Source organism: Girardinichthys multiradiatus, chromosome 23 (genome assembly GCF_021462225.1).
Source record: "Girardinichthys multiradiatus isolate DD_20200921_A chromosome 23, DD_fGirMul_XY1, whole genome shotgun sequence".
Classification (NCBI taxonomy): Eukaryota; Metazoa; Chordata; class Actinopteri; order Cyprinodontiformes; family Goodeidae; genus Girardinichthys; species Girardinichthys multiradiatus.
The window spans coordinates 10550665-10574920 of NC_061815.1; the positions used below are offsets into that span (position 1 = coordinate 10550665).

Sequence of the window (24256 nt, forward strand, 5' to 3'; positions counted from 1 at the left end):
TCTATTAATGATGAGAAATAAGCTATTCTAGCTTGGCGAAGTGTCTTTTTGTACAACAGTAGGCTATTTTTCCAGATTAAGTAGGAATCCTCTAGGTGTGTAGAGCGCCATTTTCTCTCCAATTTTCTAACATTGTGCTTTAAAGTACGTAGCTCTGAATTAAACCAAGGAGCCTGCCTCCTATTAGTGATTACCTTCTTTTTCAAGGGGGCTGCATTGTCTAATGCATCACGCAATGATGAAGAAACACTATGAACAAAATAATTATTGCCCTCCACTGTGCTTTTCAGTGATAATGAGGAAATTGAAAGTGGAACAGATTCTTTAAAGGTTGTTACAGCATCGCCTGATAATGATCTACTATAATGAAATGTTCTTTCAGGTGTGGAGTACTCGGTTAAATTAAACTCAAAGGTTATTAAGAAATGGTCAGACAGGACAGGGTTATACGAGAATATTGTTATGTCTTTACACTCAATGCCATATGTCAGCACAAGGTCCAGAGAATGAAGACAAAGGTGGGTAGGTTTGTTAATGTTTTGATCAAAGCCAATTGAGTCTAAGATAGCATTAAACGCTATATTTAGGCTATCACTTTCAGTGTCTACATGAATGTTAAAATCCCCCACTATAATAACTTTATCTGTATTTAACACTAAATCAGATAAAAGGTCTGAAAACTGATCTAGAAATTGAGAGTAAGAGCCTGGTGGACAGTACAAGACAACAAACAGAAGAGGTTTTAGTGCTTTGCAATTTGGATGAGGAAAACTAAGGATTAAATATTCAAAAGAGTTGTAGCTATTGATTGGTCTGGGGCTAATCAATAAATCGGACTGAAATATGGTTGCTACTCCTCCTCCTCGCCCAGTAATTCGAGGAATGTGAAAATTTAAATAATTAGTTGGAGTTGACTCATTTATAGTAACATAATCCTCTTGCTGCAGCCAGATTTCTGTGAGGCAAAGTAAATCAAATCAGGTCACTAACTAGCAAAGTCTTTGAAGAGAGAGATCTTATGTTCAGTAAGCAACATTTAATTGTTTTATTTTTCTTTTCGGTCTGAGTTGTGTTTATTTTTATGAGATTTTCCTGATTTCCTCCTTTTAGATTATTTTTTAATCTATTCAATTTTGGGCGTGGGCGAGACACTGTCTTAATAGGGTAATGGGTGGGTATCAGTACAGAAGCTGCAGAGAGGAGTATTAAACTACGACCCTGCTTCCTGGTCTGAACCGTGGGATGTCAGAGGTTTGGAGAACTAATAAATTCGGCCAAATTCCTAGAAAGAAGAGCAACTCCATCCAAAGTGGGATGGATGCCGTCTCTCCGGATCAGACCAGGTTTTCCCCAAAATGTTCGCCAGTTATCAATGTAACCCACATTGTTTTCTGAACACCACCTAGACAGCCAGCGGTTGAATGACAGCATGCGGCTAAACATGTCGTCACTGGTCCGATCAGGGAGGGGACCAGAGAAAATTACGGAGTCCGACATTGTTTTGGCAAACTTACACACCGAAGCAACACTAACTTTGGTGACCTCCGATTGACGTAACCGGGTGTCATTACCACCAGCGTGAATAACAATCTTACTGCATTTACGCTTATCCTTAGCCAGCAGTTTCAGGTAGGATTTGATGTTGCCCGTTCTGGCCCCTGGCAGACATTTGACTATGGTCGCTGGTGTCTCTAGTGCCACGTTTCTGACTATGGAGCTGCCAATTACCAGAGTTGGCTTCTCAGCGGGTGTGTCACTGACCAGGGAAAATCTGTTAGAAACGCAGACGGGTTGGTGGTGACCTGTGGGCTGGGATCTAGGACTATGCTTTCTACGTACCGTCACCCAGCCGGCCTGAGGCCCCGGCTGCGCGGGCTCTGCTGGAGGACTGCTACGGGGAGCTACCCTCGGTGGCTCCATGCTGGCTAAGGGGCCTCGGCTATCTGCTGGTTTTTCAACAGCGCGGAGCCGGGCCTCCAATTCCGACACCCTCGCCTCCAAAGCTACAAAAATGCTACATTTATTACACGTACCATTATTACTAAAGGAGGCAGAGGAGTAACTGAACATCTGACAGAGAGAGGAGGAGACTCAGAGAGAGAAACGGCAGAACGGGTAGTCATGGTGGAGCTAACGCTAAGCTAGCGACCCTTTACCACTACTAGAAAACCATGTAAAACACGGAGAGTCCCCAAACGTTAAATACAGCAATAGAAAGTAAGTGTTTTAACGTGCTTGTGTATTAGAACAAGTAAGAAATATCACAGTAGAGAGAAATCAGATCAAACGAGAGAGCTTCACACACCAAACAATTCACCAACAGCGAAAACAGGAAGTAACGTTACCCAGAGCAACGGAGCATTTCTTTTTCACAAAATAATACCAAGAGCAGCCATCTGCCTTCAGAAGTCACCTTATTAGTAAATGGAGTCCACCAATGTGTGGTTTTATCTCAGTATAGGCCCTGCTGTTCTATGAAGGCCATAGAGGTTTGTTATAGAACATTAGACAAACAGCATCATGACAATCAAGGAACACAGCCGACCGTTCATGGAGAGAGATGCTGAGAGTTAGGCTATTAAAAAAATGATTCAATGCTTTAAACATCTCACAAAGCAGCGCTCAATCCACCATCTGAACAGGGAAAGGAATGTGACACAACTGCAAATCTACCAAGACATGGCAGTCCACCCACACTAACAGACAATGGCCAACAGGCTTGTGCTTTCTCTGGAGGAGCTGCAGTGATCTACACTGCAGAGAATCTGCAAACAGGACAACTCTTAGCCATACACTCCACAATTCTTACCTTTATGGAAGAGAGAAAAAGTCCTGAAGTTTGCCACAGACCATGTAGAGCATCACAGCATGTGGAAGAAAGAGTTCTGGTCAGCTGAGACCAAAATGTTACTTTTACATGAAACATGGGGGTGGCAGCATGTTTTCTTCAGCAGGGAAGTTGGTTAAATGCAGGACAATGGAAGTAAACCTGTTAGGGGCAGGACAACAACCTAAAACATACAGCCACAGCTACGATGGAATGGTTTAGATCAAATCATATGCATGTGTTGGAACGGCCTATCCAAAATCTAGACATGACCCCAACTGAGAATCTGTGGGAAGACTTGAAAATTTAAAATCTGACTGAGCTTCAACTATGTTACAAAACAAAAAATGCAAAAAGGGCATGGTGGTGGCGCAGGGGAGGAGCGCGCAACCCATGTATTGTGGGCTTAGTCTTTGGGTCACGGGTTCGAGTCCCACCCCGTTGACGTTTGCAGCATGACTTTCCCCTCTTTCCTCCCCGTTTCCTGTCAGCACCTGAACACAAATGCACATCACATTTTCTTTTATTATAATCTGTATTTTTATAAACTATTAACCATATTCCTTCCACTTCACAATGATACACTGCTTTGTGTTGATTCAATTTTACAAAATGGGAAAACGTTTACGTTTTAGAGGCATGGATACTTTTGCAAAGCAATGCAAACTCTTTGTGGTGCTCTGAGATGAGCTCTGTAAACAAACTGCATTTAATTGATTATCAGGAGTAATTTGAATATTATTCTGCAGAGTTCAAGCTGAAATATTACATTACTGCAGACCACAGTAAAACAGTACTATAAGGATTGTGCAGGCTCTTCTTCCCTATGTCAGTAGTTTACTGAGTAACTGATCTTTGCATTGGTAAACACATAATAAACATGCATGCTTTCTAAATTAAAATGTTTAACATCTAAAGCGGAAGAGGACAAGCTTTACATACAGCACCAGCTTCTGCACATTTGCTTATGCGTGAGATGGTGATCCCACATGGTTGTGGGTTTTCCATTCACTCTCCTTCTCCCACATATGACTCAGTGGTGAACAACGGTGAATTGAGTAGCAGTTTATAGGGCCTGCTGACACCAGTGTTAGTACACAAGCTGCTTGTCATCATGCAGGATTTGGCAGAAATAAAATCCAAGGTTTTTCTGCAGCTGTGTTTATACGGGAACACTGTAGAGCTGAGTACAGGCTCTACAAGCGTACTACCTTCCCTAATTTATTTAGCAAAGAATCATCAATAAATGAGTTTTTATACATTTTAATCCAAATTAAAGAAATTTGACTACTCAGTTATATATTTAAATCGTTACAACACTGTGGGATGGCTGATGCTACCAATAGCTGGGTTCCTGTAGCATTAAAAAAGACTGGCAAATGTATCTAACCATAACAGTACAAAATCACACAACAGGTTCCACCATGCTGTTATTTATTAAACAAAAACAGGCAAAAAGAACAAGCTGTGTGAAAAACCAAGTACCCCCTTGCTGCTGCGTCCTCAAGATTTAAGAGGGAAAGTAGCTGCCAGGTGCTGCTGGTGAAATGGACTTGATAAACTGATCATCAGGGAGCGATACTACTCCTAAAAACCAGGGGTGTTGTCTGTTTTCTGGTAAGCAAAATATTGGTGTGTATTAACACAATGCCTAGGAAGGGAAGACAACAGCAATGCCTTTAAGAAAGCAATTTTTGACGCCCATCAATCTGTAGGGAGTTATCCATTTCAAATCTATTTCCCATTTATCTATTTACTATTTATCTACGTTTCTGCATAAAAATACAGTATCCTCACCAAATTTACTCCAGAGTCAGACCATCCAAATGTTTAAAGAAACCGCAAAACCCCAAGAGTTCCATCTCAGTCTCTACAGGCCTCAGTTAGTGTGTAAATCCTTAAAGTCTGTTGCCCAGACAGCTGGAAAAAGACTTAAGGAGAATGGCAGCATGACTAAGATCTGCAAAGTTGCATCTGAATGAACCATACGATTTTGGAAAGATGAGGACGTGGTAGAGATGTTCACCTATAATGTAATGCCCATATTTATAAATTGTCAAACATGGTAGTTGGAGGTCTGATGGTTTGGGCTTGTTTTCAACCACAGGACCCTGACATCTTCCAGTCACTGAATCGACTGTGTATTCTAGAGTCAAACGTAGGGCCAACTGTCCGACAGCTCAAGTCTCGACTAGGTCACGCAACGTGATCTGAAAGCACAGCAGCAAGTCTTCATCAGGCTGGCTAAAAAACAGAAACAAGGTGTTTCTTTTGTAGAGAAATGGGATCAGTATAGTATATAAATATTTCACTAAAGTTTATTAGCAATACATGGGTAGAATCAGTATGTATTAAAATCAAACCAGCCTTAATAAATCAAATATTATTATCAGTCTCAAATCTTTAGAGATCAGCCTGTTTTGTCTGAAGGGTAAGTTCCCTTTAGGGAATTTAAACTGCAAATATACTGAAGAGAATATGAGGAATACATATTGTGAAAATATTAACACTTCAATTGTAAACTGAATGATAATATGGCATATAAATGCTAAAGCAATCAACTCTTTGTTTTTTCGTCAATTTTCCTCCTGCGGCCACGTCCAGGGAGGTTGGCTACAGTCCAATGGATCTTAAATTTTGTCCACGTGTGTAATTCAAATTTTTACCAGGCTTGCAAATAATTATGAAGACCTCTGTATGTTGTTTCATGTACAGATGTTAGTCTATTGCAACTAAAATGAATTTTTTCCAGGCTCTGTTAATGTCTTAAAAAACAATAGCAGAGCCTTTCTAAGTTCTCCTAAAGATATTTTTGTGTGGTCCGTTTATTAACAGTTAAAGGCAAATCCAGAGAATGGGGAATGTTTGTTTGGGCGGAAAATCTGATAACATGTAGGCTCCATCGACCTGTGTCACCCTGCATGAGATAAGCTAAGCTGTGAATTAAGTGCATGTTTACAGTGCCTCGCAAAAGTATTCACACTCCTTGATTTGATATTTTCCACACTTCCCCATGGTGAAACATAGCAGGGGCAGCATCATACTGAAGGAATGGTTTTCTTTGAAAATGCATGAGACGCTTTCAGATTTTCATCTGTAAGAAGATATCAGAAAACCATACATCAATAAGACATGTTCATGTCTCATCAATGTTCATGTTACTGACTTAACACCATGCCGCCATCACTAATGTACCAAAGCTCTCGGTCCAAATCCACACCTTTGTTTCTCAGGAAGATTGGTTCGACAAAGCCTTCTAGACATTTCCTCTCTGGTTCCTGCCACATGAGAGGTATTCACTGTGACAAGATTCAGCACATCACTTCAGGAAGAAAGGGTGAGAGACAAGGAGAAAGAGGAGAAAGAATGGAAAGGAGGGAAAAGAATGAGAGGACGAGGGAGGGAGTAGGAATTCCTGCATGTAGAGGCTAGCAGCACTGGAAGCTTAGATGCAAAATGACACTCACTGCTACAGCATGCTTGGACAAAGGAATCATCCAGAATCCAAAGCAATTACAATAATTACAACACATCTGCCTTTCTGCATGATGATGACGGTACATCTATTGATGTGAAGGTTCTGTTTCATGCCTTATTGGGAAGATATTTTGCGCTGACTTTATGAATTGGGATATAGAAGGTGTTCAACGCACCAGCATGCATGACTAACTGTGCATCAGTTAGTCTATTACAAAAGGGCCTTACTTATCTTCTGAATCTCATAATATGTGCCAATAATCCTGAATGTGGAATTGGTGAGGCAAGCTCTGAAGGGGAAAAAAGATACTGAAACAAATGTTCTTCAAAGATGAAATAATGGAGGCCAGAAGTAATTTTCAGGCCTCTGTTGTCAACCTAAATGAGAGTTTGTAGGAAAAAAAATTAAACATAAAAAACCCGCCCTAATATATATATGAACTTTATTGCCTCAAAGTACAACAAGAAAGGCAATTCATAGATAACAAAAGAGAAAAAAAACATAAAAGGTGTTGAAATTTGGCTAAATAAACATGTATTAAAACAAACAATAACTATATATATAAGCAGAGCTAGGGTGTACTTTCAAAAAACTTGTCAAATAGAAGAGACAGTCTTAGCCATTTTTGTGAAAAAAGTATCCATTTTCATTTGTAATTCAGCAGTCAGATGCTCCATCATATAAACATGTTTCAATTATTGGATCCATTGAACAACAGGTGGTGAACGGGTTTGATCCAGTTTATGGTAATAATCTTCCTTGCAACATATACTAGACTGTGTAATATGTAACATTGATCTTTGGTGAGTAGATCCTTGAGGTAGATGTCCAGCAGAAATACAAGAGGGCTCATGGGGAGATCTGTCTTTAGAATGTCCTCAATCCACTGTTTAATATTCTCCCAAAAGGTTTTAATTTTTGTCCTGTTACCAAAGATATGAGTGTGATCAGCGACCATACCACAATTCCTCCAACATCTACAGTATCTGTAGTTGTACGTTGAGAAAGGAAGGTTTTTAATGGAGTTCTGAAAAATCTAGTTTTCACTTTCCAGTCAAACTCTTTCCAGATCTGATATCACAGGCTTCCTACATCTGACAGAACCCTGTTCAAAGCAACATCCCAGAAAGGAAAGATTATGGCACAAATACAAACCTACCAAGACATGGGCGTCAGCCTAAACTGACTGAATTGATCCCACGGCATTTCTGAAGGAGCTACCGATACAAACTAGTTGTTGACAGGGCACCTATCCCTCCACAAAGCTGGCTTTGATGGTAGAGTGGTAAAAAGCAAGCTTTTGCTGAAAAAATGCTATGTGTGGAGGACAAATAACACTGCATGTCAACCATGAAGCATGATTGCAGCAGGATCATGCTGTGGGGCTGTTCAGGGAAGCCGATCAGAGATGATAGGAAGATGGAGGGAGCTAAATACAGGGCAGTCCTGGAGGAAAACATGTTGGAGGCTGCAAAAGACTTGAGGCTGGGCTGTCGGTTCACTGTCCAGCAGAACAATGATCCTAAACATGCAACCGGAGTAGATTAGATTAAAGCATACTGATGTGTTCGAACGGTCCAGTCAAAGTCCAGAATTAAATCCAAATGAGAATATGTGCAAAGACCTGCAGCTGTAATTGGATGAAGGATGAATCTATAAGGTAGAGACGGCCAAGGGCAAAGGGAACTAACCTGGTGCATAGGGCCTTCATACCATCAGGGGCCTCCCATAAAGTCTTGAATTTTAACACAGACCATAGATCCAAAATGTATATATTTGTTTATTGAGAAAGAGAGAATAAATTTCATTTGACAGTTTCAGTATAGATTAATTTAAATGTTTTACAATATTATAATTGTTTTCAATTTGAATTTAGGATTTGAAGGAATTGGCAAATTTACTTTGTTAAAGTAGAAACAATAATCTAAATTGTTTGATTGTTGTAACAATCAGATTGCAACATTGTTACAATCTGATGTAACGAGTTTAACCGTTTCTTTGTGTTTGAGCTGAGGTGGTTCAGAAAAACATCTCGGCAAATAACCATGTGATGGCCTTCCAGCTCCACCAACTAACCTTGGCCCCCTCTCCCATATTCCACCAAATATATCAAAACTGTTAGAGGTCGTGGTGTTCTTCACAGAAAGAGGGGCCCCAAGTCAAATTCTGCTTAAGGCACCATACAACTTTGGCCAGCACTACTTGGCCCCTCGACCTTACAGTTCTAAAATACTTGTTTTGGTCTGTCACAATAAAATACAATAAAAATTGCGGTTTCGTGAGACAATATGAGTTAAACTTTTCCAGTGCACTGTATGATTTTAAAGTTTATTCATTTTGAATTCATGTGAATTGGCATGATTATGAAATACTGGTAACACTTTAGAAATGTAGGATTTTTTGGCATAATTACAACGCACCTGAGATGTGTATTTTATTTTATTTTTGGGTCAAAGCAAAAAAAAAAAAAAAAGAAGAAGTGAACCTCCACCAGGAGTAGTGAGCAAACGTCGTTCAGTGATACCTTTTGGTGTGTGTGTGACCAGAGCTGGCTGTGGAGGCGGCTCGCTCCCCGGGGGAAGGGGTGGCGCAGTGGGGGCGGAGCGGCTCCTCTCACCGGGCGGTGTCAGCCGTAAAAGACGGGACAGAGGGGCGGAGGCAGGCCGACAGAGGGATACATTTCCCCGGGAGGTTTCAGCGAACTGCACCAACAGACTTCAGGTAAGGAGACGATGTTTCTCGGGGGTGTCTGTAGACATGTTATAACCTATTGATTTATTATTGCGGCACATCTTCTATTCAATAACAGTACTGCAGTTTGCCAGAGGGGAGAATTATTCACAATGTCATACAGCTGAGAAAGTAGAATTACCATTACGTGAACATCCAACCTAGGAATGTTGATGTTATGAGCAAAGTCATGGTTGGTGTGTTCTAGACAGAGAGCATCAGCCGTGTCCCAGGATGGACATGATGATCCTTATTCCAGACACTCCTTGGATCAAGAGCATCGCTGCTGCTGCAGTGGCTGAAGGATTGGGCCCTCTGTCTCTTAATGTGCAAATACCACCCAGACTGACTAGGTGTTTGCTCTACAGAGGTTGTTTTTTAAACTGGCCTGGGAGATGACCAGCGCACCTTCACCTGTCACCTGGACAGGGTGCTTCAGTGGTGACCAGTTTGCTCAGACTCAGTCAGATACATGAATCCATTGTGGTTCTGTTGTCTTTGACGTCAGTGAAGTGAAAGACAATTCACCCTAAAAACAGGGACATCTTGTGGCCACTAATTATAGATCTGACAGAAACCAGGTATTCTCTGACCTGGTGTGAAACAGCTTTTATGAACTAAATATCCTGAAAAGCCCATTAGAAATTAGAGATGCATAAATCCATCAGTGAAGCATTGGAATGGGCCGATTTTGTCTTGATCGGTCATCAGCAGGTCTTGTTTATTAAATTTAATACAAAATTAGAACTTTTCATCAATTTGTAAAAACCCAACAACCAAGAGCATGCACTCTGATGTACTTTTTTAGGTAAATTAAAATCAAATGTTAGGGAGATATGCTTTGATGCCTAAATTATAGGATTTTGTTAATCTGTCAAAATATCACATTGGTATCAGCCTGGAATTCTAATCCGTGCATCTAATTATCGATCCTATTGGGTTTTTAGTTAGCATCATGTGTCTGTTAGTCTACCTCTGGCTGTTCTGGCTGAATGTGAAGTCATTGTCAAGAAAATCATAAATAAAAAGACTGATGAGATATTCAGTATCACTCTACTGCTAATCTTTGTGTTATTAAACAAACTTGTCTAAATTTAGGCTGCAGAAATTTTGTTAATATGTTTTGTAGATGCAATAATGAATCGGCCAGAGAGCAGAATCCAGTCCATTTTTGCTTTGATTAGCTCTGATTGTTCAGGTTGAATTGTGAAAAAATACTGAAAATGCCTTTTATTGGCTTTCTAAATCAGTAGTTTGTAGCTGTGAGGAGTAACGTATCCACTGCCTTGATCAAACTGTCTGTATGGTATTTGCAGTAATAACAATTCTTCTGAATTCATTATTCAAATAATCTGGGAAACAAAAGCCCGGTTTACCAGTCCCATAATACATTTGTCACAGGTGATTTAAGAATTGTTTTTGGCCCTTTACCACCTGCCTGTGCGTCCATTATGATGCCATTCTTTTTGACTATTCAACCATAGTGTTTGCATGCCATCCCTTAGACCAAGCTCGCTTGTTTGTTTGTCGTGCTGCAGCTTGATTCAATTATGCAAAGACGGACTGTGTAGATTTGGACGTGGACGAGTCTGGGTTGAATGCAGTTGCTTCAGGTCAAAATATCACAGAAACGTAGGGGGGGGGGGGGTGTTCTATTGATGGCAAAGCTAACACAAGCTCAAAATACACTCAGTCTGAGAGCTCACTGTAGCACAAGCTAAACTGATATAAAATACAATAGAGTACACATTTTATTGAATCATAAGAAAGTAAATATACCATAAACCCAGTGCTTCATGCTGTCACTTTATTTCTTTGTGTTTTTGTCACATCATTGCTTGCAAATACCAGCAAAATGAATGTCAAGAAGAAATTGGTTATCTTTGTATCTACATAACATGGTAACCATACACATTAGATAAATGAATGTCAGAGTTTTGTTAGTCCGTCTAACTTTACTGTCAGTAGTAAAGAAAAAAATACTTAAGATGAATTTGGTACGATGTGAGGTTAAAGTTGAAGATAAAGAAGATTTATTGGACCCCAAAATTTCACAGATCTTCTGAAAGAGTGCTGGTCATTTTGCTCACGCCATTTTGCCAGTTTGCAGTTTAGGATGTTTTACAGCAGACTGTTGTCGTGCAGGAAATGGTGCTGTCTCCCAACCAGATATTTCACACCAGTTAATCATCAATCCGTACGGGGGGAACAGTTTGTGTCTGATTTGACAACCAATGGTTTAGAGTAATTTTCTGTATTCAAACTTTACAGTCAGATCATGTGGTTTCATGAGTTAGATAAATTCTATCTACAGGTAAGAGGTCCGGTGGAATAATTCTGGTTTGATTTAGGGTCATAATCTGCCAGAGTTAACTGGTTCAAAGGCTCGGGGTCAGTTCACCTGTTCATGTATTTGTTTCCCATTTGGCATTAAAGTAAAAAGGGATGACAGCTATGGAAATTTGCAAACCTATGTTGTCCCTTTCTACTTCAATTTCAAGCCTGTAATCAAACCAGTTTGTACTCACCTATTTAAGACATTGCTCATGAGTTTATTTTTCGTTGAAAAGTAATAAGCTTTTTATGAACTGACACATGGTTGGTAGAAAGCATCCCACAGTAAATTTTTAGTTCATGATAAGTCATGGATGAAATAGAGTGCATCGCAAAGTTTGTGCATAATGTACAACTAAATTGAATCACATGTGAGATTGGAGCATTTTTATGATCATTTACCTGCATATTTTAATGAAAATACGCAAAGGTAAAATACAGCAGATATGCAATGGTTCAAGACTGTACGGAAATGCTAGTTAAGGGTTAGGGATCATTTCCAACCATATTTTAACCAACCATATTTTATACCTTGTTTTATATCTGTGCATTTGAATTAATTGTAACGTCTCTTATTTAAATCTAAACAGTGACAGACTCTGACAGTGAGACATCTTTTTAATCATGTAATGTTTGTTATCAGGGAATGTCAGCCTAATTGCTCTCTGTCTAAAATAATGAAAATGACTCTGCCCTCTGCAGCTAAATGCTTTCCACAACAAAACCCAGTCATCTCACTAGCTCCTATTTCTGGAACTAGATATCCACAACAGTACTTTCTAGAACATTCTCCAAGGTTTTAGGCAATGTAACAGGATACCAAGAAACACAAGAGCTTTGCTTCTTCTGCAGAGTTGCACATATCTGTTATATCTGAAAATAGACCCCTTGTAGAGCCAATGCTTTCAGCCATGTCTGTCTTTTTAGCCATTTTGAAAAAACCTAACGAGTTTTGGACCGTGCTGGAGAATTCTCGGGTTTCAGTTGACCCGATCTGATTTCAAATCTCAGCTCATGGGACGGAATATCCTGTAGCGGAAGATGTATCAAAACAATTCAGTCTGCAACAAGCAAATGTCAATCATATCCTTCTCAGTTTGACCCATTGAGTAACCTTATAGAGGAATATTGCACAAGGTATGACAATGCATTCTGTAACTTTTATTAGAATATGATAATGTTTTATGAAGCCTGCATTCATTTTTATGAAGCCATGAGGATTTCCAGATCGATGGAGCCTAAGTTTTGAATAGATAAAGTTGCAGGCTTTCTGCTGCAGTAAAGCTCCAGGCTGGTCCATGCATATACTAGCAAACCTGCTGGGGCATCTGACAGATGGAACCAACAGAGCAGCAAGACCTTCTACTCTGTATTTCAGTGCAGTAAATTAAACAGATTTAGTCAGACCAAGCTGGGGTTTGTTTTTGTTATTTATGGATGAAACAAAGAGTAACTGGGAATCTGCTCCATCCAGCTTTGACACAGATCGATTTGCACTGCCAGGAAGTAATCCTCTAACAGGAGGAGAGATCTGTGCCGTAGTCAGTTTCATGATGATGTGTCATCACGCCTGAAACATTTGTCTCTCCTACAGGTCATCAGCATGTCTGAGAAAGTGAGCGCCGAGGAGCTGGAGGAGATCAGGCTGGGCTTCCAGAAAGTCGGTGAGTTAGCTCTCAGTGAGCAGATCCTGCAGATACATCATTGTGTCTCAGTGAAAACACAACAGCTGATGAACACGTGTCGTGTGCCTGAGTCGGGACAAGAACAGAGACAGATGCTTGTTATGGTGCAGATGTGGAAGAATTTATTGTTGCACCTGGTAAAGATGAGCTAGAACCTTCATTGTTTTTTTTTTTTTGCAGTAGGTTAATAAAAATCCATTCTTAATTTGAAGAAATGTAATTAATTGGGGAAAAAAATTTTAAAAAATTTTTGTTTAATAAAATCATTTCTGGTATGCTTATTGGAAGCCCTCTTTAGGACAGCTCGTAACATTCTCCTATAACATTTCACAAGTTTGGAGCCTACAGAGAGAGAAACCCACAGTTTTTTTAGGGATTTAGGTATGGCGACTTTGATGTCAGGGCAGACGGTTCATTTTGTGTTCCTCTGCCATACTTTTTGGATCATTGTCTTATTGAAAGAACCAAGCATCCTCCATTTTCAATTTTTTATTGGAAATGTCCTGATATATTCAAGGGTTGACGATGCAATGTGATTCTAACAAGGTTCCCAGGGTATCTGAAAGACAAAAAGACGCACAGCATGACAGATCCCCCTCTCTATTCTATCTTCATCTTATTTGATCAAAGCACACAGTTCCAGTTAAAGTCTCAGTAGAGTTTAGCAAAGTCCATATTTTTACATTTGTGATGGTTGGAAAGAAAAGGCTGTCTCCTGTCCTGCCTGCTAAACAATCGGTAGGCACGTAGACGGCGTGTAATGGTTGTTGTAGAAACTCGCTGACCCTAAGAGGTCATTCTTTGCTGGAGTTCTTTAACTGCGAGCTTTGGGGATTTTTTTCTACCTCTCGTACCATCCTCCTCAATGTGGGTAGTAGCAAGAACAGTAGTGACCCTGGTCCGCACCAGTGGCCAGCAGCTACAGGAGCTGGGCCGATGTTTGTACGAAGTTCTAATCTTCCTCTCCATGCTGACAAAATTAATGAGTGCTCATCTTCTGGCAAACAAGCAGTTGGACTGGAACCCTTTTATCGTGTTTCCAACAGCATATGTGACACTGAGGACCCCATTAAACTCTTTGCTTACTCCCCCACCCTGTCTAGATGTGGACGGTAGTGGTTACATCTGCGCCTCCGAACTGGGCGATCTCTTCCGGGAGGTGGGCTGTCCGCTGCCTGGATACCAGATCCGGGAGCTACTCCAGAAACTGGACCGAGACAAAGACAGCCGCATCGACTTTGAGGAGTTCACCGCTGTAGGTAACGCTAACTAACTAACTAACTAACTAACTAACTAACTAACTAACTAACTAACTAACTAACTAACTAACTAACTAACACTGGACTGAAAAATCACCTGTTTGTTATGTTTAACTCATAAATTGTCATCGACTGTCTTTGAAAGTGATGGATAGTCCATGGTAAGAACGATAATTATGTTACAAAAACAAATCAAGATCTCCACTACTGATCAAAAGTGTTAGATACACTTTCGCACTTAATGGGTCTCTTTTTTTCATGACTCTTTACATTGTAGATTCTCACCAAAGGCAACAAAACTATGAACGAACACACGTGGAATTATGTAGTAAACACAAAGTGTGAAATAGCTCTAAACATTTTTATGTTTTAGATTCTTCCAAATAGCCACCCTTTGCTCTGATTGCTACTTTGCACCCCTAGCATTCTCTCCATGAGCTTCACGAGGTGATCACCTGGAATAGTTTTCCAAAGAGTTTTAAAAGAACTTCCCAGACGTTCATTGACAGAATCTGAAATATAAAACATATTCAAAGTTCTTTTGCAATTTTTTATTTGCTACATAATTCCATATGTGTTCATTCACTGTTTTGATGCCTTCAGTGAGAATCTACGTACAATGTAAATAGTTATAAACATGAAGAAAACCATCAAATGAGAAAGGCGTTCTAAAACGTTTGACCGATAGTGTACATAAAGATGAATGAAAAGACAATAAATAATAAATTACAGCTTTTCAAGATATCCCCAGGAAAATGCCCTCTACCTCACAGTGACCATGTGCCACATAGGCAGCTCCACACTCTCCTTGTTATTCATGTTTGTTTCATTAATACATTAGTACCCACACTGACCTATAATCTCTTATAAACAAAGCATCCCCAGACCATCACACTACCACCTCCATGTGTGACCCTTGGTGTGTTACCTTACTGAAACGCTGTTAGTTTTATACCAGGGACGCACAGCTTCCAGAAAGTTCCACTTTTGTCTCGTCAGTCCGCAGAATATTTTCCCAAAGGTCTCGAGGATAATCCCGATGTTTTTTGGGAATTGTGAGACAGGCCTTTGTGTTCTTTTTGGCTTTAACTTGAAACTCTCCCATGGGATGGAAATTTTGCTCAATTGCTAAAAATAATAAAATAGATGACCTTTTTTAATTTTTTGCTTCTTACATGTAATAAAATTAGAATTTCATAATAATTTTGACAAATGTTGACCCAGATTCTGCTACATGTTGCTTGGTTTTTTAAAGAGACAGAAAAAACCAAATTGGGTCAAACTTTAAAAATGTCTCCTGGGGATTTTCAGCAGCTCAACCAAATTGCCAGAGTGTGAGTAAAACTAAAAGGTGCTGTGTTAAAGTTGCTAAATTGTTAGACTTATTGTTTTTGATTAGACTGGCCCCTCACTGATGGAGAAACCATTAATGTCTTGAAGTATGTTGCTGCATTGACTCCGACCTGTTGGACCTGTCTTTCTTCTGAACATTCAGATCTTCCATGAGATGAAGGATGACCGCATGGCTCAGGGTTTCAGGAAAGCTCTCAGCAAGAGAGAAGGTGTTGTGGCCATCAAAGGCACCAGTGAGACCTCCAGTGAGGGAACTCAGCATTCCATCTCTGGTTAGTATGGCTCCACAAGCTCTTCGAAAGGAACAGAGAAGCCGCCTGAGCCTATACCTCCACATCATTAGGTTTAAAAACATTCCAGTTGAAGGGATGTAACACTTGACTCCATTTCAGAACAGGAGCGCTTCGCCTTCGCCAACTTCATCAACTCAGCTTTGGAGAAGGACCCAGATTGTAAACATGTTCTGCCCGTTGACCCTACCACCGGACATCTGTTTAAAGCTGTGGCCGATGGCATTTTGCTTTGGTAGACCTTAACCATCACTTCCTTTTTTCCCTGTAGACCTTTGTTCTCAGGTTCTAAACTTGGTGTGATTTCCTCTCATTCGTTGCTGCAGTAAACTCATCAACCTGTCTGTTCCCGACACCATTGATGAGAGAACTATCAACAAGAAGAAACTCACTGCCTTCACCACACAGGTAATACAGATGCATATTAACTCAAATCAGTTATTCCTTATCATTAGTTGGATTAAATAGTGAGTTCCACCTGACTTTGGACCAACAGGAGAACCTGAACTTGGCTCTGAACTCAGCTTCAGCCATCGGGTGCCAAGTGGTCAACATCGGCGCTCAGGACCTGAAGGAGGGCAAGCCTCACCTGGTGCTCGGCCTCCTCTGGCAGATTATCAAGATCGGACTGTTTGCAGATATAAAGCTGAGCCGCAACGAAGGTGCAGTACACACAAACAGGCACGGCTGCTGGACACGCTTGCAGAAACAGAATGATACAACGTTTAATTTCCACGTCTTGATCCTCTTTAAACATCTTCCGTTTCCCAGCCCTTGCAGCGCTGCTGGAGGAGGGGGAGAGTCTGGAGGCGCTGATGAAACTCAGTCCTGAAGAGCTGCTGCTGCGGTGGGCCAATTTCCATTTGAGGAATGCTGGCATGTCCATATCAAACTTTTCTGGAGATATTAAGGTTAGAAGCCATCACTGTGGGGCTCTGATTATTACATGTTCCTCTGCTCATGCTGCTGGGTTATTATAAGAGTTTGTAGAAGTTTTTCACACATTCTCTCTCTTTGGTGTTGATGGTCCTAACATAATGTATAATCTATTTTAGCTTGTTTGATTTTTATTTGATGGTTGTAACCATCTTGTTCGGCACATTCCTGGAATCCAGAATACAGCTCAGTTCTGTGAATCCCTGCCTCCACAGAACCTGCTCTTAAAACCACGTGTAACTTGTGTAGTTTGAAGGAATGCCGACTTCTTGTACTGTCATGTACAGCTGATTAAGCGGAATCCAGGGAAAAAACCCAGCATGCATTGTGTTGAAATCTGATGTTTTCGTCACATCCCACTAAGTGTCTGGGTTTTCCACGCAGGACTCCAAGGCGTATTTCCATCTGCTGGAGCAGATCGCTCCAGATGGCAGCAAAGAGGGCGTTCCTCGGATTGAGATCGACATGACTGGTCTCTATGTGAGTCTGCAGCCGACTTGCATCTTCTTTACTTTACTCCTTTACTATCATGTCAGTCACCCAAAACCGGTGGATATGCACACAGCAGAACATGTTAGTTATGTCATGGGTGTCAATCTTTAATCTATTTGTGGTTCAGACTAAACTCAGTGTAGGAAGTTTATTTATGTGGATGTTTAGGCGGAATGAAGGCTGTTTATCTTCTTCCTGCTTCCTTCCGGGGTTATTTTGAGTTTGGGATATCAGCTTGCTCTGTTTTTCTGAGCAGGACTTTAGTATTTTCTTCACCTTTAGGTTCCCACAGAAGACCTTGGAAATATTTTGGAAAAACTAAAATAAAAATTGGGGATTTCCAAATTTTATTTCATGTTTCAGAAAAAAATATGTATATATTTTTTTCTCCACAGTTTGATTGTACACCAGCTTGACCACATGCAGCCTTTTGTCCACGGGTTATTGTTTATTTCTTTCTTCCAATCTTTGCAAAGCTGGAGAACATTCTTGAAGATCAATGTTAGCCTGGTTTATTCATTCCAAAACCGGTTCTGATGTGTGTTTGAGGTGAGTGTTCTGTTGGAAAATCCAGTTCTGTCCAGGTTCCAACCACCTAGCTGTTGGTTTGAAGCTAGTTTCAGAGGTCCTTCTTCATTATTCCATGCACTTTGTTTAACGTACCAGTAAAACAGGCCCACAGAATGACACTGCCACCATCATGCTTCATGGGTGATACAAGTGTTCGTAGGTTTGAAAGCCTCCTCTTAATTCCTCCAAATATCCTTCCTGAAATTGTGACCAAATAGCTCATTTTTCCCATAACACCTTTTTCCAAAAGCCATTTCAGGCTTTGCTTGTTTCCATTAAGTTTGAATGTGTTGCTTTTTCATGGTATGAGTTCATTCTAATGTTAAACCCCTTTTACTGTGGACTGGTGTTTTACCACCTCATGTTATGTGCTAGATTTAAGCCTTGGTTGTTCCTGGGTTTGTACTGAACATATTAACTAATTCCCTTCAATCTGATGGTGACATTTGGTGGTCAGATTGTTGAACCTTGAACACATATTGGTTCTCAAACAGGCCAGTGATCCCATTCATCCCTCAAAACTGGTTTTAAAATAGATTAAGCAGCCTAACATTAAGCTTCTGGAACGGTTTTGACCTCAACACCTTTAGAAATGTATGGTCTACGCTTAAAACGGTGTGATTGTGCCAGGAAAGCAACAAATTGTAAATAACTCGATTAATTCTGCTAAGAAGGTGATCAAATTTGAAGCCAGAACTATGCCAGAAACGTTTTTATGGCTACAGAAAACAAGCAACTCTCGGAAACGTGCTGAGGGACATTTAATCAAATATCACAGGGAGTATATGTATATATTTGTGCTTGCACATGTTTTAGAGATTTAGAACATTTGTGGATTAGAGAAAACCACATCAAATTCAAACTAATACTTCTTGTCTGTAAGCTTTATTGAACCACTATGTTGTATTGTCAGTCCAACCCAGAAAAATACTCTAATGTACCAATTAAAGCCCAGCATTTCTCACTGAAACTGTACATAATATATAATATTCTACAGCATCAAATATTGTTTTTCTTGTTCTTGTCCATCTTAAAAAATGTCATAATTGTAGCAATAACAAAAATGTATTAAAAAAAAGGGTGCAAAACGTTTTTTTTAAAATACCTACATGTATGTAGCGGCCATTTATTCGGGGTTGTTGCTTTTCTTCGGGGGTATTTTAGAGACGTTTATTACTCTTTAACATGGCATTGTATTTGTGTCACTAGGAGAAAGACCTTAAAAAGAGAGCCGAATGTTTGCTGAAACAGGCCGAACGGCTGGGCTGCCGTCAGTTTGTGACTGCCAATGATATCGTGACCGGAAACACCAAACTCAACCTGGCCTTCGTGGCCACGCTCTTCAACAAACACCCAGCGCTCACCAAACCCGAAAACCAGGACTGGAATCTCGAGAGTAAGCACGGATACAAAAAAACCTAGCTTTCTTAAAAAGTTTTTCTACTTGTGTCCAGACTTGTGCAGGCTTCAACATTCTGCTTTTCTGTGTCTTAGGTGAGACAAGAGAGGAGAGAACTTTCAGGAACTGGATGAACTCGCTGGGAGTCAGTCCACACGTTCACTACATCTATGGGTCAGTGCCTCTCCTTCTGCTGCAGGGATGTTTCTCTCTTCACTACCACATCAGCATCTGTGTGTGTTTGTGTTTGCATGCAGAGATCTGCAGGATGCCATAGTAATTCTGCAGTTGTATGAAAAGATTAAAGTGCCAGTGGACTGGGACAACAAAGTCAACCTTCCTCCCTTTAAGGGAGTAGGAGGAGGTCACTTAAAGAAGGTCAGTATGGAGGCAGAAAAAAAAACGTCAAACTAAATTTGGATAGATCTGCATGGGTTTGTTTGTTTCTCTTTAACAGATTGAAAACTGCAACTATGCTGTGGAGCTGGGTAAGAAGAAAGCCGGATTTTCCCTGGTGGGAATCGGAGGTCAGGACCTGAACGATGGAAACGAGACTCTCACCCTGGCGCTGGTGTGGCAGCTGATGAGGAGGTGATTATACATTTCCCTTTCTGGCTCACATGAACAAAACCACATTTTCAGCTTCTACGGGGATACAGGGATTGGTATACAGTTGCAGGACAGGGAGGGGGCGCTGTTTGTCCAGGTTTGGGTGAGTAGTTAGCATTTTCCAGAGGCATACAGGCAAAGGTAGGCTGCGTCACTCTACGGACAACTTAAAACACAGGAACTTTCTGGAAAATTTGAGATTCACTTTGAATTTGTGTAATTTCTTTGTAAAACATCACAAAATCAATGATGGTGAAGTCTGATAATACCAATCAAAATGGTGCAGGTACACTTTAAACGTGCTGGCGGACCTCGGGCATGGAGAGGTTGCTGGAGATGATTTGATCATCTCGTGGGTCAATAAGACTTTGAAGGAAGCTGGCAAGACATCCTCCATCAAAAGCTTTAAGGCAAGTGACACAAACTGATTAACCAGCATTTTGCAATAGTATTAACTTTTCCACAATGTTTACGTTACAATCACAAACTTCAGTGAATTTTAGTGGGATTTTATGTGGAAGATTAAGACTAAATAGCAAATAATCTTGACCTGAGAAGTGTGGTGTGTGCTTCGGTATTTACTCTGATGCCCTAAAATAAAGTCCAGAGCCATCCTTTTGTTATGATTTGGGGTTGTTTGGTGTTTGGTTTTTTCTTATATGTTCTCACAGTTTTTGAATCATGCTTCTGTTTATTATTTTCCTGGTCATGCTTTAGTTTTTGTTTTGTATTCAAGATTCTCTGTTTTTGCTCCAGCCACGTTTTGTTCTGTCTGTCAATTAACCTTTTCCGGTTCACCTGCTCCAAGCTAATCAGTCTCCTTGCTCCACCTGTTTTACACTCCATATATACACACCTGTTCAGTTATTCAGCGCGGAAACATTTCTCAAATCATGTCTTGTGGCCAAATCATGCTCACGTCTTGTTTTGTGGATCATGCCAAGCCTGTCCTGCCTGTCCGTTTATTGTTTTGTTCCTGCCTCTTCTGAGAGTGAGTTTTTGTTTTTTATGAAGTGGTTTTGCACTTACCGTCATGCTGCCTACTAGTCTGCATTCCGGGGTCCTCTATCTCGCACGCCTTTAGAAGTCGTCTAATTATTAAATAAACTCTACCTGTGTTTAATTTCCTCAGAAGTTTGATACAGAACATTAGTGAACCAACAGCATTGTGAGGACCAAGAAACAGCTATAGGAAGTACCAAAGGTTTGTCAAAAGCCATGTAGGGATAGAGCAAACATGTGGAAAAAGTGCACTGCTCAGATTAGACCAAAATTTAATGTTTGGCCTACATGCATAGCACTGTGGTGTTTAAAGGGTAGCTGCACATCAGCCTGAAAGCAAAATCGAAGCAGTAAAACAGAGTGGTTGTAGCATCATGCTGTGGGGCTGCTTTTGTTCAGTAGGAAAATGTAAGTTGGCGAGAGTAGATGAGAACATGGATGGAGCTAAATACAGGTCAGTCCTGGAAGAAAACCTGTTGGAAAAGACCGAGGTTCACCTTCAAGCAGGTCGACAACCCTGAACATGCAGCCAGCGCTACAATGGAATGGTTTAGATCAAAGCACGTTCATGTCTTAGAACGGTCCAGTAGCAATTATTAGAAGTTTTGACTAATTTGTTGTGTTTGTTCTTCTGTTAAGGACAAAGTTATCAGCACCAGTCTTCCAGTTCTGGACCTGATTGATGCCATTCAGCCTCAGAGCGTAAACTCCGACCTGGTGAAAAGAGACAGTCTGTCAGATGAAGATAAACTGGACAATGCCAAGTAATCACCTGCAGTACTTATCTCTTACAAACTGATTATTTCAGGTCTAAAACATGAACATGTAGTGGGGCAAGAACCTTTATTTTGCCTCATCAGAGATAAACCAATAATTCCCTTTACTTAATGAGATGTTTTCAAAGTGATTCTTCTTTTAAACCTTCCTACCCACAGGTATGCCATCTCCATGGCGAGGAAGATCGGCGCTAAAGTCTACGCCCTGCCTGAGGACTTGGTGGAAGTCAACCCTAAAATGGTGATGACCATCTTTGCCTGCCTGATGGGGCGGGGCATGAAGAAGGCTTAAAGGAGCAGCACGTACACATCTACACCCTCACAGACACAAACTTACACACACACATAGGGACGGTCTTCTCCTGCCAAGACATAAAGACAGTAAACATGGTGGTACTGTGTATTTTATATTTAGCTTTTTTCCCATGATGCATCACTCCTTTCTCGGTTCCGCTTTGTGCCAGCCTGTTCACAGGAAGAGCATTTATCAAAGTAAAGCCATAATAATCCTCACAGAATGCCTTTTATTGTAGAATTTTCAGTCTGACTGAAGCCTTGTTAGATTTTAGATGGTCCGTAAAATGAAAGTCATTTAGTAGAGTAGGATTGATTGATTCTGCATTAAGACTGAAACTATCCAACCAAATATTTCCCAAAAATGTTCTTTGAGTTGTATTTTAGAGACAGCAATTTCGCATATTTAAAACCAAAGTCTGGGTATTTTCCTCTGATTTTTAAATAATAACAAAAACAACATTAATAACTGCAGAAAAGTGTTGTACTTAAAGCAAAAGCAGATTATTTTATAACTCCATGCTGATTTCAAACTGCTGCTGCTTTCATAGAAAGTTCCAACAATACAGTAAATAAGTAAAAACTGGTGGTGAGTCCAAGCTGACCGTAATGTTGATTTTACATCGGCAACATCTGAGTTTATTGCCTCACCGTTATTATAACACTGTGAGTGTAATAACGAAGGAAAACAATATGAACTCACAATCAAATAATGACCAAATGCTGCAGCTCCTTGTGCTGCTGCTTCTCATACATTCCACTGCATCTGTAATGTTTTAAAACTCCTATGAGCCCTAATATTCTCTAAAGATGTCTGCCTTCCAATCATGTAATTGTAATGCAAACTGGTTTAAAATACTCTGTAATCCAATTAAACCTCCCGACATGACTATGTACAATCAGATCTCTTGTGTGAAATAAATTTCTTTCCATTTGTCTTGACAGTCTTCTTTGCATAATTGTTTATAAATGTGTTACTTGAATATGAAAATACATTCTATACCATATACTTAGCAAAGCTGTTATTGTTTTTTTTATTTTAATGATTCTCTGCATTAATTAGGCCCTCCTCTCGCCAGACTAAGCACTCCCCATGGTTTCAAACATCTCCACGACATTCAGACGAATTATTTGAAATTTGTGACAGTAATTACAATCTTGCCATGCTTTTAGTACTCTGCACATACTGGTTTTTCCAAATCTTTCATTGCCAACCTATCACAGTGACACTCCCACAGGTATCATATCGACATGTTGATATTTCTCTATAATCAGCAAAATCTCACTGTATATAAAGGAGGTTTCTGCGCCACCAACATCAGTTTCAGCCGCGCTGTGGCTGAGGAAACGATGAAAGTACTGTATTTTCATGAGCTTATCAACATCATGACAGGATGCTGTTAATTGGGTCTCCATCCAGAACTCACAAAAATGTTTTCCTGTTACACATTCCGTGCACATATCGCTGCGAGTAAACTCAATGAATCATGCATGTAAAATTCAGAACAATTTGTGTTTATCAGTAATCACGGCGATCTGATCACAGAGGTTCTGAAGCATGGAAAGTTGCTTTTTAAGAATAATGCTGCAATCATGCTGCAATTATGCACTATTTATTTTGGTGTTGGAGAGAACTGCGGGACCCTATGAAAATTACAGCTGCTGTGCCAAAAGTTTTCTAAAGAAATTTTGATTTAGCCTTAGCAAAAGGTGAGTGACTGCTCTCTCTTCAAATTCTCTGATGACCAAATCGTGGAGGTGCACTCGGCCCACAGGTCGTGTATAAGCCACCCCTGTTATCAGCAGATTCCTCCAAACTTCACCCAGGACCCAGAAATTATGCCATGACAATAATGAATCTCAATGATCAATGAAACATTTGTAGAACCCTATCACTCAGTTGTAGTCTTAGGCCAGCATTAAGGGGGCCTTAGGCAAATGGTTAGAATGAAAGATCAAAGTTGTTTGTCTCTTTTTATTCATAGAATCAAACACAATCCTGAAAGAACTGGTGAAAATAGCAAAGGCTGTTACTCTATATAAATTCTAACTTTTTCAATTGAAACTGTTGTGCTGGAGAGAGCAGGGTGTGTGAGTTTTCCACTTGCTGGTATCCATAGATCAGTGCTTCCTGTTGGTCTATGCTTTCATTTTTTCCAACTAATCATTCTCTGCTCTGCATTATTTTTTAAAAGTTAAATAAAACACAGTAAAAAATTTTG

The 24256-nt window shown here is 40.2% G+C and overlaps 1 protein-coding gene across 1 annotated transcript; it reads left to right on the plus strand.

Annotated features, from left to right (window-relative positions):
- The first annotated feature begins 6001 nt into the window (after window positions 1-6001).
- LOC124860777 (plastin-2-like) lies at window positions 6002-22978 on the plus strand. Its single transcript, XM_047354343.1, has 17 exons — window positions 6002-6018; window positions 8780-9026; window positions 12964-13033; window positions 14158-14309; window positions 15809-15938; window positions 16059-16191; window positions 16283-16364; window positions 16453-16618; window positions 16728-16867; window positions 17277-17372; window positions 19164-19350; window positions 19449-19527; window positions 19611-19731; window positions 19811-19944; window positions 20249-20372; window positions 21604-21728; window positions 21900-22978. Exons 1-17 carry the CDS (start codon window positions 6002-6004, stop codon window positions 22030-22032), a joined length of 2136 nt encoding a protein of 711 aa, XP_047210299.1. The 3' UTR covers window positions 22033-22978.
- The last annotated feature ends 1278 nt before the right edge of the window (window positions 22979-24256 follow it).